Genomic DNA, 10,468 nt, shown 5'->3' with positions numbered 1-10,468 from the left:
CCCTTTAGTATATATATAGTTCTCCAAGTCATTGGTTTAAAGAAAATATTCTTTAAGCTGCAGTCTTCAATAAAAGTACATATTCTCTTTTCTATTCGTTTGACATCTTGCAATCTTTTATGTATTGTCAAACCTCAAAGTGCATCTACTACATGTATTTCACTTGCATTTTAATTATCATATCATGCTTTTTGTATAGACTCCCCATGTAGCAATAGCAAAGCTGCATTTTTGTTATTTTCATGGGCAGGGGGAAGGATCATGACGACGGGATATTGGATTTGGAAAAGATATATGAACAAAAAAACCAGAAAGACATTTTCTTATTCAAATCAATATTCCAAACAATAATGCTTTAATCAGCCTATTTGGTTTACAATCAGAAGTGACTAGTGAGCAAGAACCGGAGATGATTACATAGCTAGTTCTATCCATTAGAAAGTTATAACTGAGACCACCAGACCGATCTCATCTACTTGAAAATTCGTGCAACGATATATGAATGAATTTTATTCTACACAGAGACTATCATTCCTTAGTCTTTCCACAAATTTTTCCTCAAGGCCATTCCATAGCTTTGGTTTTCTTAGTATAAGATAGCTCTGTGTTTCTCAATTTTCTTCTTTAGTCCATCTTTATCTGCTCCCACAACCTTGTCAACAAACTTCCCCTTCCTTATCAGCACAAATGTTGGCATTGCTTGAACTCCATATTCTTGAGCTACATCCTGTTTTCAGTCATCCAAGATATATTTGACCAATTAGTATCTATTTTAAAGATAAAAGAAGTGGCCACATAAAGGGATTTAAGTTATGAACTGACAGTATAAGATTTCTATTCTATGTGTAACTTAACCTGTGATAGTAGACTAGCTTTTGTTCTTACTATTTTAGTACTTAATGCTTATGATAGAGATTTACCTATAATTACGCTATGTATGTCTTGATTGTATAAATATTTTTTATCCGTCAATGTATAGAATTTAAACTCGAAAAACAAAAGAGGATTGCAAGATAAAGATATAAACTCATACAGCTAATTCATCAACATCAATCTTGACAAACTCAACATCTGTATATTTAGCAGCAAAGTCATTGATAACTGGTTCCATGGTTTTGCAAGGACCACACCATGTTGCTGTGAAGTCAATTACAACCTAATAGCAACAATCCCAATTATTAGTACCATGTAATTTACAGTATCCGATTAGACAAATAACAGAAAGTTGTTGAAAAAAATGGTTACCAGTTTGTTTGTATCTTTCAAAGAATTAAAATGGAGCTTCCATTTTGTTGAAGAGTGGAAAGCAATGACTTGAGAGCTCTTGACTTGTGCTCTGGTTGAAATATTATTAGCTTCATGTAAAGTAGATGAGTAGTTAGCACCCATTTTTTCTTTTAGTTTTTTTGAAGTAAGGATTTTTCTTCTTCAACTTCTGGTTTTTGAAAGATTTTCTTTGGCTTGATGTTGGAATTTAGAGTTTTGCAGGGACCCTTTTTATAATGGTTGCTCATGATGTACAAAATTCTCTTTTCAAAGGTAAAAACAACTTAAACTAGTAGAGAATATGTTCCTTCATTATGTCGACCGTTCCATTATATATAGCAAGATTTGATGCTATAACGTTTGTTTCTTGTTGGTGCTTTGCGCCAATATTTCTAGTGTAGGGTCATTATCACTTTATAACAAGAATTAACCTAAATAAACATCCATCCCGCTGTTTAAATTAAAAATAGTCTGCAGATGTATAATTCATGTACATAATTAATATATAATCTATGTATACCGGCTAGAAAAAGTAAATAATAAACCTGACCAGCTCTATACTCTAACAATATAAAATAATTTTTACACGATCAGGATGAATTAAAAGATAACTAGAGAAGATTGCTCATAATGAGTAAATTAGTAACGTAGAAAATAAGGCAGGCAGCCGGAGGTTAACAGTGTAAAAAATATTTACATTGTTAGTGCATCTTGTTCTCATACCCTGCATTATATTTTCACCCTAGAAATTATTTATTGCTTAGGCTGTTATTGACTTCACAGCAACAAGCCTACAACAATTGACTTTATTAGCAGCTTCATCTGTTAATTTTATGCCCCAAGCTATATATTTCAAAATATAATAAGAAACCAGTACTAGAAGAGAATATTGTTTCTCTCAGTAATAGCAGTAGGATTTCAGAACATTGCTGTTGTTGATTGAAAGAATGTTCCCTTCAAGTATTGGTTCCTATTATTTTGAAATTAGTATTAGTACCCGCGTGATGCACGGATAATTAAAAAGAACGATGTACACTGTAAAATTTAATATGTCAGTGTTAATACCATCTTTACAACCAAATATTAAAAACATATTAGGACTTCAGTAAAACTTTCATTCCATCTCCTAATAATTGTTCCATAAAAAATAATGATACTATACAATTTGCTTGATATGAATGTTCCACGAAAAATAATGATGCTATATAATTTACTTGATATGAAGCATGTGCCTAATGGAACATTATTGTAGCAAATGCTCATGGACATATTGCAGTGCATTTTCCAGAAGCTGCCCTCTGTATTGAGGTTTATCACTACAAAAAGGCATGGGTAAAAATTCAAGAATTTCTGGTCCTTGTTTGACGGAAATGAGAGACAACATATATTGTATTACTGATGATATAATAAAGAAGATGTCACGACTCGGATTTTCCACCCTCGGGAGTTGTGATGACGCCTACTAATGTGAGTTAGGCAAGCCAATCCTTAACTGCTTACTTCATTAACAGTTACTTCTTTTAACAATTATCAGTGATAACATGAAGCAACAGAATTAAATAATTATGCGGAAGACTTAAATTAAAGAAGACGAAACAATAATGCGAGAATCAACATATGCCTCTACCCAAGAACTGGTGTCACATTACTCACGAACTTCTAAGAGTACTAAATACAATCGTTTGAAAGAACATATAAACTGTTTGTCTCGAATACATAAGATAACAGACTGAAATAAAAGATAGAGCAGACGTCGGGCCTGCGGACGCTTGCAAGGCTACCTCGGTGTCTCACTGGACTGAAGGCTGGCTCCCGCGCTACTACTGCTGTCCAAGACCTTGATCTGTGCAAAAAGCACAGAGTGTAGCATCAGCAAAACCGACCCCAAGTGCTGGTAATGTCTAGCCTAGCCTCGGCGAGGTAGTGACGAGGCTAGAACTAGACTCCAGATAGACCTGTGCAGTTATACAATATATGGCGGAAAAGTAAACAAGTAATAAGCAGTTAAAGCTGGGGAACGGAAACATGCTTCGGGGATAGCAGTTAAAAGAAAATAACAGGGAATAATAAGGAACCTAGCAATATAACTTCTATCACAAATGAAGAAAATAAAGGCAACTTTCACTTTCAGTTTCATCTTGTTGCAGGCGTGCAACCCGATCCCATTTCTCATATCTCGTGGTAGGCGTACCACCCGCTCCCATTTCATTATTTCTCGTGGTAGGCGTACCACCCGCTCCCATTTCATTATATCTTGTGGTAGGCGTACCACCCGCTCCTATTTCATAATATCTTGTGGTAGGCGTACCACCCGCTCCCATTTAATATATTGTGGTAGGCGTACCACCCGCTCCCATTTCATAATATCTTGTGGTAGGCGTACCACCCGCTCCCATTTCATGATATCTTGTGGTAGGCGGACCACCAGTTCCCATTTCATAACACAATTACAAGAAATCCCGACAAGGGAACATAAGCGATATAATAACCTCATAGCGAGGGAACAAAAACAATATAATAGTTTCCCGGCAAGGGAACAAAGGTATCGAAACAATCATCCCAACAAGGGAGAATCAGCTATAACCAATCTTAACTTAGCTTGTACTCAGCCCAAATAATGACAATGCTCAAACATAAATAAGATTTGCGAGGATAGAACAATTCTTTGCGCAATATAGAAGATCATTAATTAAAGCATCTGAAATGTCATTTAAGGACACAACCACTTTCAATTTAAGACTCACGGTCATGCTCGACACCAACGTATAGATACTCATCACCATGCCTATACATCGTACTCAACAAGAAGCAAGTAGGAAATATGACTCCACTCTTAATCCCTCAAGCTAAGGTGAGACCAAACACTTAACTCGATGCCTTGAACACCACTCAAGTCTCAATTATAGCTTTACCTCTTGATTCCACCACTAATCCGCTCGAATCTAGTCATAAGTTACTTAGTCACATCAATAAATACTAAATGAGTCAACCCCAATGCATGAAAATAAGTTTTACAAGGTTTTACCCAAAAAGGTCAAAAATGCCCCCGGGCACACGTGGTCGAAACTCGAGGTTCGAACCAAAACCCGGTTACTCATTCCCCCACAAATCCAAATATATGGTTTGTTTTGAAATCAGACCTCAAATTGAGGTCCAAATCCCCAATTTTAGAAAACCTAAGTTCTACCCAAAACACCCAATTTCCCCGTGAAAATCTTTGATTTGAAGTTGAAATTATGTTAAAAGATGTTAAGAAGTGAAGAAAATGAGTTGGAAATCACTTACCAATCGTTTTGGAGAAGAAAAGTTGTTTAGAAAATCGCCTCTTACGTTTTGGGGTTTTGAAAAGTATAAAAATAACTGAAATTCACGTGAATTTATACCCCTCTAAAACTCCCTGTGCGGACTGCACAAAAAGGACCGCAGCCGCACAGGCCTCCTTGAAGACCTGCAGATCATAGCCCCATGCGTACCGCACAAAGCTGACCGCGACCGCACAGCATCCACCGCGGACCGCTCAAAGGCGACCGCGACCGCGCTGGCCTCTCCGCGGTCACATGCGATTTCTCGCGGACCGCGCAAGAGGGTTCAGAGACCTGCAATATTTCCTGAACCTGCAATATCTGATCTTTTTAAGCCTAAGGCATCCGGGAACCTACTCGAAACTCACCCGAGCCCTCGAAACTCTAACCCAAGTATACACACAACCTCAAAACATTCTACGAACATATTCGTGTAATCAAATCGCCAAAATAACATCATGAACATCGAATTAAACCTCAAGATCAATGAAATTTTCAAAAACTCCATCAAGTTCAAATTTAGGAATTCAAGTCCGAAACACGTCAAACGACGTCTGATTTTAACCAAACTTTACAGAAACTTCTTAAATCACATATAAGACCTGTATCGGGCGCTGGAACCAAAATACGGGCCCGATACCAATACATTGTAATCAATTTTTATTTCAATTTTCCTTAACAATTTCAGAATACAATTTTACTCAAAAATTCATTTCTCGGGCTTGGGACCTCGAAATTCGATTTCGGGCACACGCACAAGTCCCATAGTTTCCTACGGACCCTCCGGGACCGTCAAATCACGGGTCCGGGTCCGTTCGCCCAAAATGTTGACCAAAGTCAAACTTATTCATTTTAACACCAAAATTTAGCATTTTACACAGAATTTTATGTTTAAGCTTTCCGGCTACGCGTTCGGACTGCGCACACAAATCGAGGAAACTACAAATAAGATTTTCAAGGCCTTGGAAGCACGAAATGGATAAGAAAATAGGTGATGACCCTTTGGGTCGTCACATTCGCCACCTCTAAAGCAACCGTTCGTCCTCGAACAGACAGAAGAAAGAAGTCCCTGAGTCGGGGAAAAGTTGAGGATAACGGTCCCGCATATCGGACTCGGACTCCCAGGTCGATGACTCAGGAGGCTGACCTCTCCACTGAACACGAATAGAAGGAAAAATCTTAGATCTCAACTGACGAACCTTCCGGTCTAGAATAGCTACTAGCTTCTCCTCATAGGATAAGTCCTTGTCCAACTAGACAGTGCTGAAATCTCACACGTGGGATGGATCGCCGTGATATCTCCGAAGCACGGACACATGAAAAACTGGATGCACGGCTGATAAGCTCGGCGGCAATGCAAGTCTATAGGCCACCTCTCCCACTCGATCAAGAATCTCAAATGGACTAATGAACATAGGGCTAAGCTTGCCCTTCTTCCCAAATCTCATCACGCCCTTCATAGGCGACACTCAGAGCAACACTCGCTCACCAACCATAAAAGCCACGTCTCGAACCTTACGATATGCATAGCTCTTTTGCCTAGACTGAGCTGTACGGAGCCTGTCCTGAATAATCCTGACCTTGCCCAAGGCCTCCTGAACTAGATCTGTACCGAACAACCGAGCCTCTCCCGGCTCAAACCATCCAACCGGAGATCGACACCGCCTACAATATAAGCCTCATAGGGAGCCATCTGGATGCTCGACTGGTAAGTGTTGTTGTAGGCAAACTCTACTAAAGGTAAGAACTGATCCCACGATCCACCGAAGTCAATGACACAAGCTCGGAGCATATCCTCCAAAATCTGAATAGTTCGCTCAGACTGCCCGTCCGTCTGAGGATGAAATGTTGTACTCAACTCAATCTGAGTGCCTAATTCTCGCTGAACTGCTCTCCAGAAGCGCGAGGTAAACTGCGTACCTCGGTCCGAAATGATAGATACCGGCATACCATGAAGGCGAACAATCTCCCGGATATAGATCTCAGCTAACCTCTCGAACGAATAAGAGACTGCCACAGGAATGAAATGCACTGACTTGGTTAGCCTATCAACAATAACTCATATTGCGTCGAACTTCCTCCGAGCCCGCGGGAGTCCAACTACGAAGTCCATAGTGATCTGATCCCACTTCCACTCGGGAAGCTCAATCCTCTGAAACAAACCACCAGGTCTCTGATGCTCATACTTAACCTGTTGACAATTTAAACACCGAGCCACATATGCAACAATATCCTTCTTCATTCTACGCCACAAATAATGCTGTCGCAAATCTTGATACATCTTCGCGGCGCCCGAATGAATAGAGTATCGGGAGCTATGGGTCTCCTCTAAAATCAATTCCGGAGCCCATCCACATTAGGCACACAAACTCGACCCTGCAATCTCAAAACTCCATTATCATCTAAGGTGACCTGCTTGGCACTTCCTCGCTACATTGTGTCTCTAAGGACACATAAATGGGGATCATCATACTGCCAATCATGGATACACTCCAATAACGAAGAACAAGCGACCGTGCAAGTTAATACTCGACTAGGCCTAGAAATATCCAACCTCACAAATCGATTGGCCAAAGCCTGAACTTCCAAAGCAAACGGCCTCTCACTGACTGGAATATAAGCAAGACTGCCCATAGTGGCTGACTTTCTACTCAAAGCATCGGCCACCACGTTGGCCTTTCCAGGGTGATATAAGATAGTGATATCATAATCCTTCAACAACTCCAACCACCTCCTCTTCCTCAAATTCAATTACCTTTGCTTGAACAAATACTGAAGACTCTTATGATCAGTGAACACCTTACACGCCATGCCATACAGATAGTGCCTCCAAATCTTCAATGCGTGAACAATGGCTGCCAACTCTAAATCATGCACTGGGTAGTTCTTCTCATGAATCTTCAACTGCCTCGAAGTATAGGCAATGACCTTGCCCTCTTGCATCAATACCACACCAAGCCCAATGCGAGATGCATCATAATAAACGGTGCAAGGCCCTAAACCTGTGGGCAAGACTAACATTGGTGCCGTAATCAGAGCTATCTTAAGCCTCTGAAAGCTCGCCTCACACTCATCTGATCATCTGAACTGGATGCCCTTCTGAGTCAACCTGGTCATCGGGGCTGCAATAGATGAAAACCCCTCCACGAACCGACGATAGTAGCCTGCCAATCCCAAGAAACTCCGAATCTTTGTAGCTGATGCTGGTCTAGGCCAGTTCTTAACTGCCTCAATCTTCTTCGGATTGACCTGAATACCCTTTAAGGATACAACATGACCTAGAAATGCAGCTGAACTCAACCAGAACTCACACTTCGAGAACTTAGCATATAACTGACTATCCCTCAAGGTCTAAAGAACCACTCTAAGATGTTGCTCGTGCTCCTCCCGGCTGCGGGAATATATCAAAATATCATCAATGAAGACTATCACGAATGAGTCCAAATAGGGCCTGAACACTCGGTTCATCAAATCCATAAAGGCTGCTGGGGCATTGGTCACCCCAAATGACATAACCAAGAACTCGTAATGCCCGTACCGAGTACGGAATACTGTCTTAGGGACATCGGATGCCCTAATCCTTAACTGATGGTAGCCAGATCTCAAGTCAATCTTTGAAAATACCTTGGAACCCTGAAGTTGATTGAACAAATCATCAATCCTCGGCAGTGGATACTTATTCTTGATTGTGACCTTGTTTAACTGCCGGTAATCAATGCACATCCTCATCGAACCATCCTTTTTCTTAACAAACAACACCGGCGCACCCCAAGGCGAAACACTGGGTCTAATGAAACCCTTCTCAAGAAAGTCCTGTAACTGCTCCTTCAATTCTTTCAACTCAAGCAGGGCCATACGGTATAGCGGAATAGAAATGGACTGGATGCCCGGAGTCAAATAAATGCAAAAATCAATATCCCTGTCGGGCGGCATACCCGGTAGGTCTGAAGGGAAAACCTCAGGAAACTCCCGAACAATGGGCATAGAATCAATAGAAGGGACCTCCGCGCTAGAACCACAAACATGCGCCAAATAGGCCAAACACCCCTTCTCGACCATACGCCGAGCCTTCACATACGAGATAACACTGCAGGTAGAATGACCAGGAGTCCCTCTCCACTCTAAACGGGGCAAATTCGGTAATGCTAGGGTCACAGTCTTGGCATGGCAATCCAAGATAGCGTGGTACGGGGATAACCAGTCCATCCCCAATATAACATTGAAATCGACCATATCTAAAAGCAACAAATCAACACGAGTCTCAAGACCTCCAATCACTACAATACAAGAACGATGAACTTGATCGACCACGATAGAATCACCCACCGGTGTAGACACATAAACAGGCATACTCAACGAATCACTAGGCATGACCAGGTATGATGCAAAATAAGTTGACACATACGAATACATAGACCCCAGATCAAATAACACTGAAGTATCTCTATCACAAACCAGAATAGTACCTGTAATAACTGCATCAAAAGCCTCAGCCTCGGGCCTAGCTAGAAGGGCGTAGCATCGGGGTTGGGCCCCACCACCCTGAACTACCTCTCTGGGACGGCCTGCTGCTGGTTGGCCTCCAGCCTCTGGAGGCCTAAGCTCCACATCTAGTACCTCTACCTCCACCTCTAGCACCTCTACCCCCACCTCTAACTGGCTGGGCAGACTGTGGAACACCTGGTGCCTGTACCATAACACGAGAACCCTGATGCGGAAAACTGGTTGAAGCTCGAGGGCAATACCTAGCAATGTTCCTGGTGTCTCCACAAGTAAAACAAGCCCTCGGCTATTGGGGCTGACGACCTTGGAAACTCTGAGCGGTGGTGAACTGATAGGTGCTGATGGTGCACCGTAAGACTACTGATCAGAATAGTGCGTCTGAGAACCACGACCACCTGGAGTACCATGGGAGACCTGAAGAGCTGACTGAAAGAGCCTAGGAGGATGGCCTCTACCATATGAACCTCTACCTCCAGATGAGGTACCACTAAATCTGCCCGAATGACGGGGCCTCTTATCTGACCCATGACCACCTCCCTGTAACAGAACCATCTTAACTCGGCGGGCCACATTGGCCGCCTCCTGAAATGTGATCTCACTCCCGGCCTCCTTGGCCATCTGAAGACGAATCGGCTGAATAAGACCATCAATAAACCTCCTCACCCTCTCTCTCTCGGTGGGAAGTATGACAAGAGCATGGCGAGCTAGATCAATGAACCTGGTCTCATACTGGGTGACCGTCATGGAACCCTGCTGGAGGCACTCAAACTGCCTCCAAAAGGCCTCTCTTTGAGTCACGGGGAGAAACTTCTCCAGAAACAACACTGAAAATTGCTCCCATGTCAAAGATGGTGACCTGGCGGGCCTGGCTAAGCAATAATCCCTCCACCAAGTCTTGGCAGATCCAAATAAGCGAAATGCAGCAAAATCGACCCCATTGGTCTCAACAATGCCCATGTTCCTTAGAACCTTGTGGCAGCTGTATAGGAAGTCCTGGGGATCCTTAGAAGGAGCTCTGCTGAAAGTAGTAGTGAAGAGCTTGGTGAATCTGTCCAGTATTCACAAAGCATTGGCGGACATAGCCGCTCCATCGCTGGTCTGAGCCACTACACCCGGCTGAACTGCCACCGCTGGCTGAACCGTTGGAACCTGAATCTGGGGAGCTACCTGCTCGGGAGTGCGAGTAGCGGGAGTCTGAGCCCCTCTTCCAGCCTGAGAAGTGGCTGGTGCTACTGGAAGCAAACCCGCTCGAGTGACACTCTCCATGAGGCCCACCAATCGGACCAGAGCGTCCTGAAGAACTGGGGTGGAAATGAACCCCTATGGGACCTGAGCTGGGCCCACTGGAACTGTTGGGGCCGGAACCTCCTCCTCGATATCAACCTGAGGCTCCACCA

General features: G+C 42.7%; 1 protein-coding gene across 1 annotated transcript; it reads right to left on the bottom strand.

Annotated features, from left to right (window-relative positions):
* Positions 1–295: 295 nt before the first annotated feature.
* LOC107824109 (thioredoxin H2-like) lies at positions 296–1,480 on the bottom strand. The gene is made up of 3 exons (XM_016650839.2): positions 1,246–1,480; positions 1,034–1,156; positions 296–727 (listed from the first exon to the last, which is right to left on the bottom strand). Exons 1-3 carry the CDS (start codon positions 1,387–1,389, stop codon positions 587–589), a joined length of 408 nt encoding a protein of 135 aa, XP_016506325.1. The 5' UTR covers positions 1,390–1,480; the 3' UTR covers positions 296–586.
* Positions 1,481–10,468: the final 8,988 nt, after the last annotated feature.

Source organism: Nicotiana tabacum, chromosome 20 (genome assembly GCF_000715075.1).
Source record: "Nicotiana tabacum cultivar K326 chromosome 20, ASM71507v2, whole genome shotgun sequence".
Classification (NCBI taxonomy): Eukaryota; Viridiplantae; Streptophyta; class Magnoliopsida; order Solanales; family Solanaceae; genus Nicotiana; species Nicotiana tabacum.
This window is presented reverse-complemented; position numbering and strand designations above follow the sequence as displayed.

Coding starts and splice junctions, on each gene's coding strand:
- LOC107824109 (XM_016650839.2), bottom strand. CDS start 1,389: ATGGGTGCTAACTACTCATCTACTTTACATGAAGCTAATAATATTTCA. Junction 1,157..1,245: donor TGAAAGATACAAACAAACTG/GTAACCATTTTT, acceptor TGTTGCTATTAG/GTTGTAATTGACTTCACAGC. Junction 728..1,033: donor TTGATGTTGATGAATTAGCT/GTATGAGTTTAT, acceptor GACTGAAAACAG/GATGTAGCTCAAGAATATGG.